The 23,063-nt window shown below is 40.8% G+C and overlaps 1 protein-coding gene across 2 annotated transcripts in view; it reads left to right on the forward strand.

Moving 5' to 3' along the window:
• Positions 1-23,063, forward strand: part of fstl5 (follistatin-like 5) — a 211,458-nt gene that overhangs the window by 153,510 nt on the left and 34,885 nt on the right. For both annotated transcript variants that reach the window (XM_020648482.3, XM_029280169.2), the window contains 2 exons: positions 11,889-12,050; positions 13,223-13,357. In XM_020648482.3, coding sequence (XP_020504138.1) covers positions 11,889-12,050; positions 13,223-13,357 — 297 coding nt within the window. The remainder of the gene's footprint in view (positions 1-11,888; positions 12,051-13,222; positions 13,358-23,063) is intronic.

A 23,063-nucleotide genomic window follows, 5' to 3' on the forward strand; every position in this document is an offset into this window, starting at 1 on the left:
AAAATGGAACAGTATGAATCCTAATGTTGTGTTTGCTTGTGCCTGGCAGCATCATCTTTCTAAAGGTAGCTTAAGTTGCTTGCAGTTACCAATGATTCATTACAGAAACATTACTGATGCAGTGTACACGCGCAGTTCTTCATCATTGTCATATTATTATTGCCTTCCAACTGTTTTCGAGAAATGATCACATCATATGCTTCTCAGCCTAATTATCTTATTCTTCTGGGTTTGTTGTTTGCACCTGTGACATTGTTTTTGTTGTTTAAAGATCCTGATCCAAGTGAGGAGGGGAGGGGGGTAACCAAGAGATTTCAAATACCTGATGAGCCTGGAAAGTCTATACCCATGGGGCCTTGTTGAGCAGTAATGTTAGACTGTAACCAAAGAGAGACTCAAAGGCTTTATCTGTGATTTTTCACACTTAAATATAATAGAAATCAAGTATATCCTCTGAAAATAACTCTGTGAGTCATGACTGTCTACAATGGGTGTAACACCCGAGTCCCACTGTCTGTGATGTTTTCAGAGTTTTCAGAGTCCTATCTTCACTTTGTTTACATCGCCCGGACGGCCGGCTGACTCCTCCCCTCGTGTATAAAAGTTGTTTAATTGAGGGACTAGAGAAAAGAAGAATAACATACTGTACTCACTGCTTAACTGTGTTTCTAGATCACGCTCATTTCAGGTAAATTTACATGCAGTGTGAAGATACCAGCATAATAAAGATCGCTAGCATTAGCATGCTAACACAACAATGCAGCGCGAGTTGTTTTGGTTTCATGCTGGTGCTCGCATATAAAGCCTTTAATGGTTATCTGTAAGTGGTAGGCGATTAATGTTGTCAATAATTCAAGTTAGTTCAATTAAGGAGTGGACAAAGCCATTGAGAAATATGGATGGGTTAATTATTTTATTCAATATTCATGTCATTATCAAGACTTGATCAGAGCCTTCAATCGTTACCACTAGGATGGGTTTGAAAAATATAATAAAAGCCTTAAATTCATGCTGCTAGAACCATTTAAAAAATACACCAACAGGTATTGACCTGCGCCTTCTTCAGGGTTTAGTAGGATTAGTATGTTTAAGGAGCTTCAGCATTGACTTCGCTTAAAACAATGCGTGTACTTCTGCTATTCTAAGGCTTTAAAAAAAAATGCCCCTCAAGACCCAAAGTGTCATATTCCCTAGTGGAAGGGACCAGCTGGAGCCATTACAGAGACATACAGTATATCCAGGTAAATAAGAGTTGAGCTCACCTCTGTGCACAGCAGTTCCTGAGTTCTCCTGGGGATACTCACATGTTCGAGTTCTCCTCTGGGAGTGAGAGGGTTGCCTCGATGTTGCAGCGAGGACAGCTCAAGAGTTCTGCTTTACTGAGTTTACTGGGCGGGGGTCTTCATATATCTCCCAGAATGTGTGATTAGGAAGAACATGAGATGAAACAGTTGATACATCTGAATACAGAAATTTAATTAGCTTCTATTTTGATACTTCATTTAATCTTTTCAAAGACTTTCGTCGATGTTCATCAGACATACATTTCTTAAATGAGCAATATGCAACTTTGACACCTAGTGTTTAAAATGGGGACTGCAGTCCATATTCAAAACATTAGAGAGAGCTGTCTCCCACCACCCCCTCCTCTCTAGAGTTGATGCTCACTCAGGTCACCATGTGGTGGACTCTGAAGCTTCAGTGTTTATCCAGCTCTGCATGGGTCTGTAAACCTTTCTGTGTTCTAACCTCTCTCCATTTTTCAAAAGCATCTCCAATATTGATCCTAGTTTGAGCAGGTTTCTGCTCGTGGAGCTTATTAGAAACATGCAGAGGCTTTTTAGGTCGGGTACAATCACTTCTATCTGAACCACTTCTCTTGCCCGCTTCTATCGCTGCAACACCTGTTGACCTGATAACTGCTCTCATATCTGACAAACTGAGGGGCATCCAAAACGGCCGTGTCGGGGGGTCGCCTTAAAACCGTCTACCTTCTCTGGTCCAAACAAATCCAGAGCATTCAGGAGCAGAATCTAAAGTTAGAAGGAGGACATACTGGCTGCTGCATTGTTGTCAGAGAAGCCAGCACTTCAACATGTTACAATGTTACAATTCACTTAGCAGACGCTTTTATCCAAAGCGACTTACATCATAGAGTAGGTACAACACTAATTCATGCACCGCCACAGTGGCAGTGGGAGCAATGTGGGGTTAAGTGTCTTGCCCAAGGACACATTGGACATGTTGCTCAGCTGGGGATCGAACACCTTTCGGTTGAGAGGCGACGACTCTACCAACTGAGCCACAGCCGCCCATAGCATGTTTCTTTAATGTCTGATCATATAGTAAGGTCTTTTTATCATTTCAGTCAGCTGTCGTTTAATAATATTAGATATTTACCACTGCAGCTCAAATCTATCTCAAATCTACCATCGACTTGCCGTTGTTACAGATCATGTTCCCTCCCTCTATCTTGTTACTTTTTCAGGCAAACTTTGGCTTTCTTAGAAATAATGAATCCGTATTTCATATTCATGTTTTTTTCTTATAGTGTTCGTTATTGTTAAAAGCAAAAAGCCTCTGTGGACTACATTACTTTTGTTTTAATCTTAGTGTTTAGATTTGCAATAAACAAAATGAGTGAGAAAAAAACACATCAAAAGGAAAAAAAAAAAAAGCTCTGCCTGCACAACACCCAAGAATCCTCAACTTTCGAGGTAAAAACAACAGCGTAGTGGAATTCCCCAGAGATCCATTATCCTACTTAATTTTTGTCCCAGATCTTTTTTTTTTTAAGAACTGCTCCAGTATTTGTTCTTCCTTTTTTGTTTTATTTCTGAGTAGTTGTTTTTTGTTCCAGGCTGTGATGAACATGTGATGCATTGGGTTCAGGCTCTGGACAATAGAGTCCTCTGAGCTGGATTAATCCCACATCCAGAGCTCAGGTGAGAGAGTAATCACAGCTGAGTGAGCAGGCTTTTATCATGCTGTGTGCATTGTGCCATAGTGTGATGTCAGTGTGTGTGTGTGTGTACACAGTCCTTCTGGTGTATAAGTGAGTGGTTGCATACATGTGATAGAGAGGGCAGAGGGATTATGTGTGTTATTCGGAGTGGGGGATGTTCACAGGTGACCGGGGCACTTCTTACAATCAGATGGTTGTGACCGCCATGTTTGGAAGAAAACAGCCGTGAGTTTGAACTGATTGAAGAGTCTGCCAGGCTTAGTTGGAAATCTCCCAGCAGTGTGATGGTGAAGTGGTCTCCTGCCATGGTGTTGGTGTGTGTGTGTGTGTGTGTGTGTGTGTGTGTGTGTGTGTGTGTGTGTGTGTGTGTGTGTGTGTGTGTGTGTGTGTGTGTGTGTGTCTTCACGCCTGCTCATCTTCCACAGCGCGATGGCCAACGGGAGCCTTGCTGAGTGATTGACGACTGGCTGGGGAGCTTTATGATGGAGCTGTCAGCCCTGCTGCATTGCATTCTCCTGGCAGAGGCTCTCCTGACACTCTCAGAAACACATCAGAATGCCACTTCTCTCACATCTTGTCTGAATCGAGTTTGAGGGGAAAAATCCCACTGACCAGCTCGCTCCTTTCATTTTAGCGACCGTACTTGCAGGCATAAGAAAGGCTGATACAGTATGCTAGCTGTTTAAATGCCCACTTTTGTTGTGTGTGTAAGACATGATTTTCTGTAGCTAATAAGGCTTTTTGGTACGTGTTGGAAGATGTGGATTTACTTTGTAAAAACACATTTCTTTTCAGGAAGCAATATGTAGGGTGTTTTCAGAATGAAATGATAAAGTGAGCTTACTATCTGATCAGACATTAAGGAAACATGCTCTGTTGAAGTGCTGGCTTCTCTGACAACAATGCAGCAGCCAGTATGTCCTCCTTCTAACTTTAGATTCTGCTCCTGAATGCTCTGGATTTGTTTGGACCAGAGAAGGTAGGCGCTTTTAAGGTGCCCCAACACACGGCCGTTTTGGATGCCCCTCGGTTTGCCAGATATGAGAGCAGTTATCAGGTCAACAGGTGTTGCAGCGATGGAAGCGGGCAAGAGAAGTGGTTCAGATAGAAGTGATTGTACCCGACCTAAAAAGCCTCTGCATGTTTCTAATAAGCTCCACGAGCAGAAACGTGCTCAAACTAGGATCAATGTTGGAGATGCTTTTGAAAAATGGAGAGAGGTTAGAACACAGAAAGGTTTACAGACCCATGCAGAGCTGGATAAACACTGAAGCTTCAGAGTCCACCACATGGTGACCTGAGTGAGCATCCACTCTAGAGAGGAGGGGGGGAAGACAGCTCTCTACAATGTTTTTAATTTGGCCTGCAGTACCCATCTTAAACACTAGGTGTCAGAGTTACATACTGCTCCTTTAAATATGAAGGTCTCAGAAGAAGACGGCTACAATCACGAGGTGTGCTAGCAGGTTACGTTTCAGCCTTTAATGTCGTAAACCTTCACCCTCTTTAAACTTCTGACAAATTTCATTTCTGTTTTCTTTTGGCCTTTGTCCAGAACTTGTTTGAGCATTACTTTTAGCATATTAAACAAAATCCGGTGATATTACCGTACCTTGGCAGTCGACATCAGACTTTGGCTTGTCACAACACCGCCTCTCTCGCCAACAGACGCACGTTGTCTGTGAGGGGGAGTAGAGGAGGAGGCACAGCGCTCTGTGCTGACGACAGTGCGGTTGCACTCGGAGACATTCGGTGGGCGCCAAAGAGCATCAGAGTGAATTCATACATATTGTTGCTTTAATGTTCAAATTCCTGTTTCACATTTGCCTTAGGTTTCTAAACCATATCAGTCACAAGGTGTTGCATTTTATAAAATAGTCTGATCCATTTATGTGTGTCACATTGAAAAAACACTCTTTCTAGTTAATTAGCGTGAGTAACAAACAGTGATTATCCAAAGCTGAAAACAATTAGCCCCAACCCTCCTGACAGTATATCAGCTGATTTTGTTCTCATTTTAATCACATACACTAAATAGGTTTCAGTTCTTTATTATGCAGCTCTGCAACATTTGTGTTTGCAGTCATCCAAAGCCATGCCAATCATTATTCAGCCTGTCTTCTAACATGGTATATTCCACTATTTCCTCAAAAAGTTATTATTGTTTCATGCTACCTCGGAGGGGGTAGGTGATAATATATAAATGCTTTTAGCCTCGATCAGTCACTAGAAGCATTCACCATTACTCCTGTCTGCACATTTACCTTTTGTAGGTTCTAATAAAGAAACCTTGAACCTTAATTGACATCTCCAGCAGCTCATGATGTTCCTCCTCTCCCACATTCAGGGAATTCACTGACATAAGCTTTTCTCAGATAATGGGCCTTTGACTAAGAAATAACCTTTATTGAGCTCTATATGTGCAGCCAGTGGGGATTTTCAGGATCATTGATGGGAATTGGCTCCTCCTACAGAAATCTCTGTTCCCCCCCCCCGAGGAACAGTAACTGATGGATAACAGCCACATTTCAGAGTAGAGATAGATAAGCTAGATATGCAGAGCAGATACCTGACAGAAAAATCTATAGCAGCTAATACAATGCAAACTGTAGGGCTTTTTTTTTTTAAAGAGCTTCTCTGGCTCGGCAAAGAGGTCGGACGAGATGAGCTCCATTGTTCGACAGTTAATAATGAATGAGGAAGAGATTCAGCACTTTTGGAAGATAACATTTACATATTGATGTTTATCAAAACTAACATTGCATTACCAGCAAAATCATGCTGTGAGATCGCATATTGTCCCTTTTAATGACTTTGTCTTTGCAAAAAGTCATAGCTGAGTGCGTCCAACTAAATGTCAAAAACTTTAAATAATCTGCAAAATGTTCACCGTGGTGGGGCGCCTGTAGCCTGGTGGTTCGTGCGCTCGCTCCATGTGTGGATGTCCTCCAAGCGGGCAGCCCCGGTTCAAATCCGATCAGTGGCTCCTTTTTTGCATGTCACTCCTCACTCTCTCTCCCTGAGTTCTAACTTGATTCTCCCTCCTTTCTAAATAAAGGAAGAAAAAGCCCCAATCAATAGGAAGAAAGCACTAACCACAGGTGATAGAGTCAGAAATCAGGGAGAGAAAGAATGGGGAATGACATGCTGGAAAGTCGGATTTGAACCCGGGCCGCCCGCTTGAAGGACTACAGCCTCCATGCACGGGGCGTGCGCACTTACCACTAGGCTTCTGGCGCCCCATATCTCGCAGCTTTCACACTTACTGTGTCTAAAAATAAATATGAATTCAGTCTCCTTCGATATTACTCGTGACCTTTCAATAGACTGAGAAACTTTTCTGAAATTCACTTCCCATTTTTCAGTCAGTGTGCTCAGTATTCATTCAAATATTTAACAATGTTTCTCTGTTTAACTATGTAATCATGCCATGCTGCACTGGGGTGAATACCTGCGTACAAATCTCTCTTGACATTTGAGAAAAAACAGGCTGGGTTATTAAAGTTTCAGCAGGCACTCCCAGCCCAGATGTTTGGTTGAATTAGATCCAGGAAACCCAGAGAGAACTCAAACTGCTCTGCTCCCGACCAACCTTTACATCCCTATTTTGAGCTCTGATCAAACCTGCTCTCACCTACTCAGTAATTACACCTCTGCACACTGCACAAGCACTTCTACTGTAACCTATCGGACGCCTGCAAGGGGTGTCAGCAGCTGTGATTGGATCATCATCATCTCCAGCACAAAGTGCCAACCAGTTCCATCTTCTCCAATCACACAAGCAATTTTTCCCAAAACGTGTGTGAGATGAGATGGGAGCTGCACGTCTTGTCATCTTTTTTTCTATTTTTTTCTATCAGTCTCAATAGCATCAGCAGATAGCTCAATATAGCTCCAACAAAAGACCATCCAGATCATCAGATCTCTACCCTGTCTCCTCCTCTCCACACCTGTGACCAGATAGATTTCACCAAATCAAATCAATGGTTTGTGAAGATGCACCATTTTGAGATTTTTTTAAATCTCTCAAAAATATATTAACTAAACAATTCTGAACAATTCTAATGAATACATTTCTAACTTGACAAGCTGTAGTACAGTACATTTATTCCTTATCCATTCTCAAAGAGAATCAGTTTTAACTCGTCGACTAGTCAAACAAACCATCCAAAACCTTCTGGGACGCAGCTGGTCGAGTTGTATCCACATCATTTTTCCACTTTCTGCCACATTATTTAACACTTTTCCATTCTTCAGAGAAGATCTGTTGAATTTGTGAAGACGTTAATACAAAGCTCTTGATTATAAGATGACATTCTTAAGCGTAGCTTCTGGTAAATCAGATTAATACGGCGCATATCAGCATGGATAAAAACAATAAAGAATGCATTAACATCTCTACCTCCGTATATAAAGTGCCTTTTAATTACTTCACCATATGTGAGATGTGTTTCTGAAGCTTTGTCTAACAAAGCTCCCCGAATTCAAACTGTGTGAACAGTTTCTCCTTTTATAAAAAAGAAACCATAGTTGATCTGTTTTGATTTAATTCCAACTCACTAATGAATGCCACTTTCATGATTGCCGGAGAGGTTTAGTTAATGAGGCACTCATGGAAACCTGGTCGATGGGAGCTCGCACTGTACAGTTGATGAGTAGATTGTTGTGGTTTTGGGCTAGCGTCGAAGGATACGTGTGCAATGACTCTGAAATCTCATCCTGCTGTTCAGTCTGAGATTATAAAGTAGATCAGGGGTTCTCAAACTTTCCACAGTGAGTACCACCACAGAGAATATGTTCATCTCCAAGTACCACCATTATGGCCAACATTGAAATAAAGTAGCGTAGGGCTATTTAACTACATCTACAGTTTACACAGGCGGCCATTTTATTCTTGATATGCATGATATTTATTATTGATTGAACACCAACACATTGCAGCCTGGGCTCACTCTCTGAGCTGCTCCAAAAGAATCCAAACTGGACGTGACTCTAGTCATATTTTCTTACAGTTTAAAATCGTTTGTTGCTAGCGGTTACCGAAGCATCACTCGCACTGCTGACGTCGCCTCTCGCACCTGTGCTGGGTTCACTGTCGTTGACTTCAGTTCCAGCTGTGCTGCTCCATGTATCCGCCACACTTTTCTATGTAATATATTCCATTTGGAGCCACAAATGCAAGAAATTTTAACAATCATATTTGCCTCCTCCGCCTGCCATTACAGCTTGTCAAACATTTGATCTGTACATCTTTATTTAGAAATTAAAAAAAGAGAAACTCCCGGTGTACCAAAAGAGAGATCACCAGTGGTCTGCATATCACAGTTTGAGAATGAATTAGATAAATGTGTTGATAAAGTTGACATTTCACATCTTTAATCCTCAATGATTCCTTTTTGGTTTAATTTGACCTTTTCCTTTATGACACAGTTAGACTCTATGTTTGATTTTATAAATTAAACTTTGCTGAAAAAAAAAAGTCCTTTATTAAAACCAACCATCAAAAAGAATGTGTTGGAAATTTAAATCAAAATCAAAAGTCCATGGCAGACTGAAAATAACTTTACTATATCTTTTGATTTAATTTTCATGGTTTGTTCCTGCTACTGTGTGCACCTGAGAACGTGTTTAGGCTGCGCACGGGGCACCAATTTGGCCATTTAGATAAAGGATGAGTTGGACTTCAAGCATAATTTATCTCTTCTAACTTCAGCCTGACTGAAGGGAAACATTGCCTAGCCTTCATAATTACAACATGAACATGCACCCTGGTGAACTAGATTTGATCACACCTGGGATATTAAGTATACGCAGAGCACAGAACCCGGTTATGAAGCTCCCTTTATACCTAAATCTAATTAAACCGGTCTCTGATCGTCTGCTTCAGCGCTCGCTATAGTCTTTAACGCCTCCACCACAAACTCCTCCTTCAAATCTGTCATTTAGAGTTACTTCAAGAGTCGGGGAAGATCCATGTGTGATTTCTGGCTGCAGAGACGTGCTGCTATTGTTAATGGATTTAGGAGTAAATTAATACAGTGATAATTGAGGAGCCCACTAAATGACTGTTCTCTCACATGGAACAGACTTTTAAGATTAAAGAAACGGTATTGTCGTGACAGAAAATAGGCTTTGGATATAGGCTCAGATAAGATAAAAAAAAACATTCACACCCATTAGACTCACATACAATCATACCAAAGTCCAAAAACGCACATGTGCACATTGACAACATTATCCCCTGGACGGTCACAAGAAAAAGGAAAAGTGGAGCAGTGAGTGAGAGAATAAGAAAGAGTAAGGCCCTCTCCACAGACACAGAGAAATGCTTCAAAATAAATGACATGATCGACAGTCAGGGGCGAGGTTAGCCTGCACATACACAGCATGGCTAGCTAAGCAGCATGGCAATAATGAGTGCAACAGAGCGGCCGAGCGGTGTGTTTCAACCAGTCAAGCTAATGAAAGTGCATAGCCTCCATCTCACTATGAAAGTCACAGTAGCTCTATCATAATGCTATTGGGATCAATGACGATGATCGATAGCTCCATCTGCTACTGGCAGCTGAGAAGGAGATTCTTATTGGACTTGATAAAGATGACATAAGTGACAAAATGGCAGAAAGCAGTGCGTTACTACGTAGCCTGTTAGCTTATTATTAAGGTAGCTGGAGTAAATGAACTCAAAACTCTACAGTGGTAGCTTTTTTGTTCAAACAGGGATTGGAATATGGAGACAGGTTGTTTCTTACTGTTTCAACTGGATGTGTAGAATAGGGACATAATTAAGCTGTTCATGTGGACAGGATGGACTGGGATGTAGTCCCGCCCCCGGGGGGGTGCTGCATAGCCTATAGCGGTTATGTCGTGCGCCCCATGTACAGTGACTATAGTTCTTGTTACAGTGGCAGTGGGTTCAAATTCGACCTTGACACTTCGATGCATGTCGTCCCCCGCTCTCTCCTCCCGACATTCCCTGTCTCTCTTCAGCTGTCCTATCCTAAAAAGGCCGCCCATATCTTTAAAACAAAAACCCCTGACCTGAAGTAGTATCCCTGTTTGTCTCTGCTAGGATACTTGCATGCATGTACACATACTTGGTAACAGGATTTTTAATGCTTAACTGATAGAGAAATTGTATTTCTATATACTGCGCTCAGATACACTTGTTACACAGGAAGCAGAATCTGATGTAGTTTTGGTTAAATTTGAAAGCATGCAAATGATTTGAACACTGCTGTAAAAGTACAAACCTAAAGAAATACTTCGATCCCTGCTCTCTCTCTCTGCTGGAGCATTCAGGAAGATTAATGTTCAGAGGCAGCTATAGATTCAAACAATCCTTTATTTGCAGAGCATTTTTCAACAAACATGGCCGCCGTAGAATAATTAACAGTAAACACACGACGAAGACACGACACGAAGAAAACCAGAGGAGCAACATGAGCTGCCCAAACTAGGAGAAACGGGGCCAGAGCTTTGATTTGCTCCTGTGGGCATTCAAGAGGATCTTTAAGTGTGAGTGATAATCTTCACAAAATAATTAGTATCCACGGGTTGTATTTCAGTGAACCGCGATAATGCTGAGGGGAATCAGTGCGAGCGGAGTGTCTCTGTGACTGTGATTGGTTGAGATACCTGGGGAGGCCCGCCGAGGCCGCCTTGGCACTCAAAGTCGACGGGCTACCAGATGGCCGTGGCAACAATCTTCACTCCTTTCACTCACCTGGCTGAGTAAAGACTTCCTCTAACCCGCTAGCCCACAGGAAACAGTCTCCACTGCACGCCTGTCTTCTTTACTTCTGCCAACACTCTCTCTCTCTTCCATCCTTCGGCTCAAGTCTCTGAAGTCAGTTTCAGAAAAAGAAAAAAGAGGACACTGATTTGGGCCACAGAGGCTACGAGGGATTTCTCAAAACATGATGGCACGATAGAGAGATTTCATGTCCCTACATAAACCCACTGCCAGGTTGTCATCTTTATATGTGACAGGCTGTTGTGGAATGACTCATGCTGCTTTTTTTTTTTTTTTTTACGGTCCCTCTGTAAATACTTCATCGTTCACTGTCCGAGTTTCTCGTCTCCATTTCAGCCGGAGCGTCTCCTCAAATATGCCACTATCCCTTTTGAAAGCTTTCATCATTATTATGCCGTTATGCACAGCAGACTTTCTTTCCTTTTAAAGGATTATTCAAATTCATCCTTTTGATATTTTCCATGTTTTGTGGAGCACGACTCTAACAAGTTAGCCCCCGGGTGTGAGGAGAAAAAAAAGTTGTGGCATATTCTCAGCCAATGCATAAATGCATATTTTTAATGTATTTGTGTGTTGTATTGATTCATGTTGATTTATGGTGCTTGGAAATACAGTATGTTTGGGAGTCTTTTTTTTTGGTTGTTTGTTTTTGCTTCAGGGTAGAGTAAAGAAGTGAAACCCCGGCATGACAATGGCATTATGTGCAGAAATGTATGACTCCGCTTTTGGAACAGTTTGCAGACAAGAGTGACATTTAGTCTGCGTCTTTTCTTCCTTCACCCTTTTTTTTTGTGTTTTCTCGGCTTCTATCCCCTCATCTCCTTCCTGACAAAAGGTTACATAAAATCAATGGCAAGCAAGCAGAATCGATGACGTCTGAACAGAGGTTCTCCGCCTTATTTATCTATCTGATTTGTTTGGCTTCACAGAGCGTGTTCACCTTATCTAAAGGCATTCGGCACTGCTGAAAAAACACTCGATCTTATTGATAGCGTATGCTAATACTTAACTCTAAGTTCAGGGACTTGGCATCTTCTCTCCAAACTTCCTGTTTTAAGAAAGGTCTGCCTCTCTTCTCTAGTGGTACTAATGTAAAAGATGTATTCCATTTAGTCTTTCATCGACTCATCTGTCTCTCTCGCTTCTGTTTTTATTTTTTTTCTCCAGTTCCCCCGGTCATCCGAGTGTACCCGGAGAGCCAAGCCAGAGAGCCGGGCGTCACTGCCAGCCTGCGCTGCCATGCTGAGGGCATCCCCAGCCCCCAGCTGGCCTGGCTGAAGAACGGCATGGACATCACAAGCAAACTATCCAAACAGCTCACCCTGCAAGGTACAGAGGAGTCACGACTGTGCTGCTCACTGCATGCACACTCACACATTTTTATCCCCCCCTACTGCTACTTATATTCTTATTTTTATTACGGCTGTTTCACTCTTTTACTGCTTCAGGTGCTCTTACTGCTGCTGCTACTACCAGTAAGAACGGTGTCACTATTATTGGTTAGACGATGAATAATACTGTACAATGGAGTTTGGCAATAAACCTAAAATAGAAAATAGAAAAATTCATAAAATAAACATATTAATACATACCTTAAACCTTTGATTCATAGCCTGGGCTCTTATTTACTTCAGTCTACAAGATCACCCTGCCTCCATGTTGGACAGGCCTCAATATGAGACAGATCTTTAATTATTTTCAAACAAAACTTGCACAGCAAAGATAGGAAAGACTATAAAATAGTCAAATACACCAGAAAAAATATTTAAATGTGAACAAATGTAGAATACGGAGAGAGGGAGAGACCCCTGTTGATGAGTACTGCTGTGCTGGCCTATGGAGATGTGTAAACATGTCACAGTGTCTTTGGTTTTTTAAACATATGTATTTTATACCATTAAAATTTCACAATAGTATATACTAACAATAGCTATATCCTCTTTATGCAGCACGTCAGTTTCATGCTTTGTATTGAAATTATGTTAAATTGCGTTGTCCCTATTAACATAAATCAATTCAAATATTCGAGAAGGGAAAAGAAGTGAGTTATCTTAAGATTAACATTATTTCCATCTCTAAAGCCAGCACAAGCAGCAGAGCGGTCCCCGTCACTCGTGTAAGATTTGAAAGGTCATACATATTACATACATTACAGATTATGAAAAATACACTTTACCTCATGGCTTTAATTTTATTTTGACAAAAAGTAAAGCTAAATGCTTTTCTTGTGAAATTGTACTCAAAAGCACTTCACCTGAAATCTGTTCCAGTGCTTCACACAAACACAGCATGTGGTGTACCTGTGCCAAATTCTTACTTTGAACTCCAATCACTTTATCTTTAATTCCCTCCAAAATAAACCTCTCACCTTCCTTTCTAACATATTAGAGAACTGTTATGTAACAGAAACATGAACGCAGGGGATGGTAGCATCGAATCTGCCTTTTATCTCTTTCTGGAAATGCTAACTGTCTTTTTTTCCCCTCTGTTCTTCCATGAAGCTAATGGCAGTGAAGTGCACATCAGCAACGTGCACTTTGAGGACACGGGCGCTTACACCTGCATCGCCAAGAATGAAGCTGGCGTGGATGAGGACATCTCCTCGCTATTTGTGGAGGACTCTGCACGCAAAACTTGTATGTATAAGTCATGATGTCGGTCTCTGTTTTGAGTCAGAGGATAATGGAGCTCTTAATAATGGATCCTGTTCGTTCTTAATAGTTGATATCCTGTGATGTTATGATGGAGCCTCTCTGCAAGGGAAGTAATGCTGATACTATCTTTACTCTCTTAGTCTCCTGGTCTACAGGAAGAAGTAATGGTTCATGCAGCTTTCCATCCACTCAGGGAGACATTTTGTACCTCACATTGTCTCTTCCATTGCCCTGGTGGGCTGCAACCGGGACAAGAGCTAAAATTAGAGAATGATTGTTTGAAGAGAAACTAAAATCTATTAAATGCAAAAACATTCACTTTCTCTCCTCTTAAATCTCAAACCTTCACTCTGTTTTGCATCTTTGTAAACTGAGTATATGTTGAGCTCGGCCTGTCAGTCAGAGGAAAACTATTTTTTGGGATCTAGCTAAATGATGCTCATCGTTTTACACAATTTTCTGACCAATTAAAAGCTTGATCCAAAGGCAACTGGACTGGTTTGGATCAAGCTTCGAGTTGACCATGACCTGGATGACTGAGAACTCACACAGATAATTTTTCTTTTACAACCAGTTAAATGGTCATAAAAATATAAAACTGAAATATTGATCTGTAAAAAGAAATGGGGAGCAACAATTAGTCGACAATGTCTGAAAAGTTGATGACAAAATAATTTGCCAACCAATAATATCGTCTTTAATTTGTTGGTTGTGTCATTGTGTGTGTGTTTGCAATGCTGTGCGCAGACAGAACTTTGTTTTCTGCAGCTGATTAGCTGAGGAGTGAGCCATCTCGCATCCTTACTGATGCGATATGCAGAGAGTTGCACATGCAAAATATATCGAGAAGTGACAGGCAGACAAAACGTAGCAAAGACAGAATGCAGCACCTTCATGTCCTTAAACTTCTGATGTGAGGGAGAGTTTCACCGTAGACGCTGCAAAGAGACAGATTGTGAAATGTGTTTGAACTGTGCTTATCACGGCAGCTTGTCGCTAAAGTGCGAGCATTAAAAGAGACGATGCGTTGGACGTCTCTCTTTCAAGAATCAACGGTGGCGTTCAATCAACACTCAGACGTTAACATTAAATTCTCAGTCGCTCACCTTAAAACATTTCCCCCACTTCTCACTTCTCTCATCATTTTTCTCTTTTTCTGCTTCGTTCCCTTTTTCATCCTCCCCTCCCACCACTAAACAGTGGAGCAATCTCTCATCATATCACCATGGTAACCAGGCTACACATTAAAGCAAAGTTATCATCTTAAGGAAACACAAGTTTTGTCCGAAGCTTAAAATTTAAATGAGCATATTTTGAGTTTGAATCATTTTGAATAATTCAAGGTGCAATGAAGGTGTTGTACATTTGACAATAGTTGTTAGTTGTAGCTTTATTTTAAAATACATTTAGCTGTAGCTGTTGCTTTTCAGTTGATATTTCATTTTAAACATTTTTACCTTAAAGTCTTTATATGTGATTTTTCACACTTAAATATAATATAAATCAAGTATATCCTCTGAAAATAACTCTGTGAGTCATGACTGTCTACAATGGGTGTAACACCCGAGTCCCACTGTCTGTGATGTTTTCAGAGTTTTCAGAGTCCTATCTTCACTTTGTTTACATCGCCGGGACGGCCGGCTGACTCCTCCCCTCGTGTATAAAAGTTGTTTAATTGAGGGACTAGAGAAAAGAAGAATAACATACTGTACTCACTGCTTAACTGTGTTTCTAGATCACGTTCATTTCAGGTAAATTTACATGCAGTGTGAAGATACGAGCAGAATAAAGATCGCTAGCATTAGCATGCTAACACAACAATGCAGCGCGAGTTGTTTTGGTTTCATGCTGGTGCTCAAGGGCGACATCTGCTGGATGAAAAAATCGCATATAAAGCCTTTAATGACATTTCAAAGAAATAGTTAAAAAACCCTCTGATGTCGGCTTTAATCTTCAACAGTCAGGGACTTTAACTGATCACCAAATATTCATGCAAATTGAAGAAATGCTGCAAATACGTTAAACTCGTTGCAAGTAACACTTTTTTTTTTGTCGCAAACATGCCATTACAAACAACACATTTTTTTCCCATTTCCATCTATATTAAAAATCAAATAATCTTCAAAAAAGGTAAAGGGGTAATATTGGATTTGAAGTGTCGTTTTTGTGTTTTGGATTTTGAAAACAAGAATCGAAAAAGACCAAGTACTTTGAAAAGTCTTTCTGTTATGCCATTGTTGTTATTTTCTTGTCAATCGGTAAATCAACCTCATCGTCTAACATTTCCATCCCCCGCCATGCGTCACATCAGTATTTTGTGGAGGGGGATATGAATTGATCAAAGTGATATTTGGCCTCAGACATCCACTGCCAATATGTCGCATTAGTGTACTGACACAAGTAACCTTCTTATTCAAATTTGGCATTATTTTTTCAACACAAACAATCTCGTCTTGTTCCCTCTGCGTGCATAGAGTCTTGCACGGTAATTAACTCTGACCTTCTCCACAAATGTCAGAACGTGTCTTCGGGGGGGGTTAAGTTTGTTTAATAACGTTTTCCAAACAACACGTTGAAGAACTTTACAGTCCGGTCACACCGTCACATACCTCTGACACACGTTTAGATGCCATCCCATCAATACGACGCCTCCTCCTCCTCCTCGCGGCCCGTCACGCTTCAGGAGGAGCGAGCTCAGCGAGGTCAGAAGTCACTCGTGAGCTTTGAAGCTTTTCAAGGTCTACGTCGGGCTAAAATGCTACGAGGACTTGGATGTAGCGGAGAGCGAGCGGCCCCTCAGGAGAGGAGTTCAAAGGGATGTGAGCAGACAGCCGGACATGGCTACACTACAACATTATGGAAAGTAGACAGAATCAAAACACACTCTACTACACTGTGTGGCATCAATGTACATGACCCACTCCTCAGATTTCCTTTGAGAATGAAACCTTCATTCACAAAGAAGTTAAGTAGGAGGTCAGTGTCTGTTTTACCACAGAGAGACAGTCTCTCTCGCTGCGAGCTCGGGGCTAATGGTCACTTCAGCCTTCAACCGCTGAGAGCTTCACCTCTGCTGCTAAAAATAAACATCCAGACCAAACATAGAGGTCAGGAGGGATACTTGACACTTTATGGGAACTTACAAATGTTATGGTTCTTTCCTATGAACGGCGGCTGTGGCTGGTAGAGTCAGTCATCCTCAACAGGAAGGTCGGGGGTTCGATCCCCAGCTCCTGCAGCCACATGATCGATGTGTCCTTTGGCAAGACACTTAACACTAAGTTGCTCCCTCTGCTTTGTCGGCAGCGTGTGAATGGATGAGTTAATACTGATGGACACTTTACATCGCAGACTTTACCATCAGTGTGTGAATGTGAACTGCGGTGTAAAAAAAGTGCATTTACCATTTCCACATGTAAATATCGTGTTTTCATAAATTATATCATTGAACCTAATTATTTCAAACTCATGTCAGACCGTCCCAGAAAGCTCTTGAACGATGAGGGTGGTTTTTATTCATTTTAGAGGCATCGAATAAAGTCCCATGAGAAGACTGAGACAAACATGGGCAACACAAGTTTTTATTTTTTATTTTTATTAAATTCAAAGTTTCAGACATTAAACCTAACTGAAAAAGACGTTAGGCTGAGCCCCATGTGCAGTGGATATTGTCCTCCAAGTGGACCGCCCGGTGTTGGAGTCCGATCTGTGGATCCTTTCCAACATGTCATTCCCCACTGTCTCTCTCTCTCTCTCTCTCTCTCTCTCTCTCCCCGGTTTCCTACTCTATTCACTGTCCTATCAAAATAAATATTTAAAACAAAGCAATGCTTCAATACAAGATAACGGATTTTGCATGTGATAGCTAAGTACAAAATAGCAATGAAAGTAGCTTTAATATTTCTGTTGAAAAATGTCTAAAACATAATCAGTTGGAGAGCAAATTCACACAGAGGATCACATGCTGCCCTACAGTAAGAGGTACTCTTGTCCTTCTCTTAACACTTTCAGTTCTATATAGTTTGTGTTTGTTTGTGTGGGACTTTTTTGCAGCTGAGGATTTGGTGCATCTGTAGTTACAATATAATCCAGTTTGAATCCACCTACAGCCCCTAAGTCTCACTAATTCAGAAACATGTAACCCAGTTCAGTTCTGAGGTTTCTGAGTGATCTTTCTTTGAGTGTGTTTTTAAACAACAATGGAGATCTGTGGCTTGAGGAATGAGGTATGTCTTGCTTATGTTTTAATCCTTTTTATGGGATTTTTCTGACAGTGAAGAAAGTAGAATATTCCTTTTCATTTATGATGTATGAGACAGAAAGGTAAACTAGTTCATATCCAGGGAGCTGGACTTTTTTTGCGGCATGAAAAACTGCCTCATTTGGAAACTCTTTCCTCATACAAGTAGTGAGTAACCCAAATATCACATTAACTGTAACCCAGAACTTCCACCAGATATGCATGCATTATGTGTCAGCTCTGCTCTAGTACATCTCCGTGCACACAGAGCAACACCGCTGGACAGCTGGAGTCGCAAAACCAAGCAGACAACACAAGATAAGACGCTGCATGTGATATAACACTGTACAAAAACACAACAACAAACACACATAAGGTCATTGTAGTTTTATTATGAAAATTAACCGGACGTTTCCTGTGACTCTCGATCTGCTCTGTGGTTAAATGATGCGCCGCAAAATGAAAAGCCTAGCATATCGGCTGCTTTGGGCTCTGGACTGCAGAGACGCAGCCCAGCGGAGCAAGTGGAAACACACACGTTGACTTAAGTGAAAAACCAGCTCCATGGCGTCCGGAGGCGGACCACACATGCATCTGGTGGAATTTAACAGTGAAATTGCTCATGTATAGTTAATTACCTGTTAAACAGTTATTTTAATCATATATGCTTTATTGCCTTTTAAAAGGTTTTATATTTGTCATACACAGTTATCAGGGCTCAGTCGTTAATTAGTTTCAGCTTGATCGCTGCTGTTTTCTCTTTCTTCCTGCAGCATGTGTTGCCCTGAGTTGTCCGGGCTGTTTCTCCTGGATTGAAAAAAAAAAAAAAAAGGAGATGATGATGAAGTTTTTTTATGGTACTGATGCAGCTGTTGGTTTTGATCACAGGTGATACAGCCCCTTTGGAAATCTATTAGTTGTCTCATTTTGCTCTGAAATCTTCCATATCAAAGGTTTAGAAAGAGGACGGTTCGTTTGAGGTTTATTTTTTTCAGGTGAGAAAGATTGCTAATTGACGTTGAATCCGTTATAACTAGCATCTGAAGCCGTGCTCATACTTCTGCTTGAGGTATGTCTTGACATGTTTCCAAATTTCTCACTTTGCCTGTTCCGGTAATTATTTTAAATAAAGAACATCAGGATGATAAGGAAGCGATGAAACGTATACCTTGTGTTCCATGTTTCAAGTTTTCAGCGGTGAATCAGCTCTGTGTCCTTCGCTTAGAAACCAGAAGAGGTCTGGAGAATAATTAGACAGAAAGAGCAATATCAGATTTGTAATTAGTTGAAAAGTCGCAAAAGGTCAAGTCTATTTCTATTCCTGCTTCAGTAGTCTAAAGTGCTTTTAATGCAGGTCCATCAGAATGTACTTTACAGCCGACGACTGTGTGCGTCCATGTGAGAAAATAGAGATGTGACTGATAAAGACGACTGCACAGATATAAAGAAACTTAGAGGAGATGCTGATCTGTTTTTAAATACATGCATATAATGTCACCATGTTGGAGGTCCATACTAAACCTCAACAAAAAATGTTTTAAACACAAGTTACACAGTTGTTGGCCTAATCCCTGGGCGTGGTTTCCAGCTGCTCTGAACGAGAACTTGGCCAGTCAGGTTCTGCCGACGTATCAGAGCAAAGCATAGAAGTTGTAGGACACGCCCACCTGGATACAGACTCAAAAGAGCTGGCCAATCGGAGAAAAGTGTGCATGTGAGCCTTAAAGAGACAGCAGATGAAATAAACTGTTTGAGTCAGAGGCTGAAAAGAGATATTTTACTGACGCCAGTATCAGATAAATAAGAAGTTTTTGAGCTTCACATCTCACAACGCTGTTCAATAGGTGTCCCAGAATGACACCATTAAATGTAAAAGTGGGTATAATGGATCAGAAAAATCATTAATGTCTCAAGTCATTATGAAATCAGTCTTTTTTTATCGTTCAATTCAAGTTTTTCATCAGATTGAAATGTGAAAAAGATTTTTGAAAATGCTCAAAAGTTTTTAATAATTTATTGTTTTTAAGAGTATGAAATGGCGACACCTGCAAATATAATTATTTTGATATAAATATGTGTTTAAATGCTTTATATGCGATTTTTTTTGATCCAGCAGATGTCGCCCTTGAGCACCAGCATGAAACCAAAACAACTCGCACTGCATTGTTGTGTTAGCATGCTAATGCTAGCGATCTTTATTATGCTGGTATCTTCACACTGCATGTAAATTTACCTGAAATGAGCGTGATCTAGAAACACAGTTAAGCAGTGAGTACAGTATGTTATTCTTCTTTTCTCTAGTCCCTCAATTAAACAACTTTTATACACGAGGGGAGGAGTCAGCTGGCCGTCCGGGCGATGTAAACAAAGTGAAGATAGGACTCTGAAAACTCTGAAAGCATCACAGACAGTGGGACTCGGGTGTTACACCCATTGTAGACAGTCATGACTCACAGAGTTATTTTCAGAGGATATACTTGATTTATATTACATTTAAGTGTGAAAAATTGCATATAAAGCCTTTAAATTATCATATAATGAATCAAAGTGGGGGAAAACATCTCATATTTAGAATACTTTTTCATATTCTTTGTGAAGGATCATATAAAGCTGAGGAGAAAAACTAATATGAGAGAGCAGCCTTGATTCTGGCCGTGCAGCTGCTCACACAAGAAGGTGAAACAAACACACACACAAAGATTATTAAATCTGGGAGAAGGCTCCAGGTTTCAGTGTTGACCCTCTCTTGTCATTTGCATTATCTTAGCATTTGATTAGCCAGCGGAGATGGACAGATATTTTTATTGGTTTCTCCAATAAAAGGGAGGCTGGGTGATATTTTCTAGGAAGCTTGCCAGCTGCGGTCAGGACATCAGGGGGTTTAAGGCCAGAGCAGAAAAAACGAGGAGAGTCTGAGCTGCTTGTGTTAATTGTGATGTTCGTTGTTATCACAGCAAACTCGATCAGCACAAAGGGTCTTTGAACACGGCAGCTTCTCTGACCTGAGTGACTTTTTGTCAGTAAATATTATGTTACGGAAGAAGCTGCTTTTACAAAAACATGAATAATTGAATAAACCCAGAGAATCAGCACGTCACATTAAGCTCAGTGCAAACATGATCTTGCAAGACGGGTTAAGTTGCTCTCATATGCAGTTACCACACACACACACACACACACACACACACACACACACACACACACACACACACACACACACACACACACACACACACACACACACACACACACACACACACACACACACACACACACACATACACACACGGACTATCATTCTCACATGAGATGCTGGAAGACTACCAGCATCTTAATTTCTAAGAAAATCACATGAATTCATTTTTGCATATCTTCCCAGGACTTGATGTTCCTAAGTTGGTTGAACAATTTTTATTTATCTGTTGACAGGGACACATGCAACTAACATTTCGTCATGAGTAAATTAAAAAGTAGATGCCTCTCTTTCCCTATGTGGTGGCAGGGCTAACGGTTGAAGAAGGAGGGGTTCATGTAGAAAAAGAAAACATGTATGAAACATGTTTGAACTTCTGAGTGAGGAATAAGATAGGCCCCAAAGTTTTAATTGATCACAACATTTTTTCAGGTGATAATTTGTGGAACAAGGAGTGGGGCCACACCCATAGATTTTCAACACCAATAGACACCACAATGGCAGGTGTGGCCAAACATTCAAAATGTCCCAAGGTGAAACAAATCTATAATGATCATCTTTCAAATACAACACCAGGAAAATTAAAAGGTAAACACACAAAGGCAAAATATATATTGTTATAACCTTATTTACCACACTAATACAAAAGACATTGTGTAAAAACATCAACAACAACAAAAACGAATCGAATGAACCTCTGAGTGAAACATAAACAAGCTGCAGGAGGCGCCGTCATGTCAGTGAGGGAGTTTGACTTCACTCTTTTTTTTAACTATGCATTTGTTAGGAGAGATTTGGAAAAAAAAAACATGCTTAAAATGCTGCACATTATACCTTTAAGTTCCAAGTAAACTCCCCTTGCATGCATGTGACCAGCCCAGGGTGTACCCCGCCTCTCGCCCGATAAACAGCTGGGAATGGTTTCAGCCCCCGGCGACCCTGAATGGGAAAAGCTGTAAAGATAAGGGTTTGGATGGATCCAAGTTACATCCTCATTTTTTTATTTTCTCAAAGCCAGACAAAAAGAAAAGCAGGTTTGTTGAAATTCAAGCAAGATAAAAAAAAAATGACAAATGAAGGGGGGCGTGTTGGTGGTTAGATTGCACGCCCAATGTATAGAAGCTGTAGTCCTAGAAGCAGGCTCTCTGTCCTTGACTTCAGACTCTATCCACTGTCCTGTCTCTACAATAAAGGAATAAAAAGCCCAAAAATAAATCTTTAAAAAAAGTTGAAATAAAGGAGAAATGAAACATTACAGAAAGTGTATCTGCCTTAGTATTTTGAAAAACATATTGAACTATTACAGTAGGATTATAATCGAATTTTGTCCTTTATCCCTCAGTGGAAAACCAAATTTTTTATTTCTTTGCACGTACCTTCTTTGTCAGGGTGACCTGACCAGAAGGTAGAAGACTGATCATGCTCCAGGTCAGCTATCAATCAATCTCTGCAGGTTTTCTCAAAGCTCCATCAAATGCTATTTATTCATTCTCATACAAAAAAACAGATCAATACAAACAAAGAATTGGAAAATCTTCACATCCACTTATTTTCCTCTTAACTATGAAACTTTAAAGTCGATTGATATTCCAGCTCAGCCCTTATTTTTGTCTACATCCTTCTACAACACCGGTCTTTAACCGTCATCAGCCACCTTCTTGTAAATGGCATGCAGCCGTAATGAGGCAGAGGAAAAACCTGCATCTGTGAACCCTCTGTGGAGAAGCACGCACCAAACTGGGCCGAAGCACTTTAAATCACATTAGAATCAACTTATGTATTCGCAATGCTGTTCACTGTCAGAGCCAGACACATTAGCAGTTAGGCAGGGATGGCCAGACTTCACCAGGTCTGGTTATCATTCCTGCCCGTCTCATTACCATAAACCTCATTTCACTCACTATGTTTACAAGAAGCCCGGTTTGTGTAATCAGGGAAACAGAATTACGCAAACCTGATTTCCCCAGCTAGACCTCTCCTGGAGAATGACAAATGGTTAGTCATGTATTAATAGAGAAATAGGTTTTTCAAACAGCTTTGTAAAAAGTATAGTTAAGTTCTTCAGAGAGGAAGGATTCATTTCATGGAGCTTCTCATAGTTCAAATAAAGTTGCTGCTTCTGAATAAGGTCCAGCTCGGGGTGAGATCTCGAGAACGCATTCCCTGGTTAGCCCCTTCGCTAGTACATGAAACCTTGCATCTAAGAGTTTTTTCACCTGCTTGGAGTACAAAGCCTGGCCCAGGTGAACTCGACT

The sequence above is a fragment of the Labrus bergylta genome, chromosome 9 (genome assembly GCF_963930695.1).
Source record: "Labrus bergylta chromosome 9, fLabBer1.1, whole genome shotgun sequence".
Classification (NCBI taxonomy): Eukaryota; Metazoa; Chordata; class Actinopteri; order Labriformes; family Labridae; genus Labrus; species Labrus bergylta.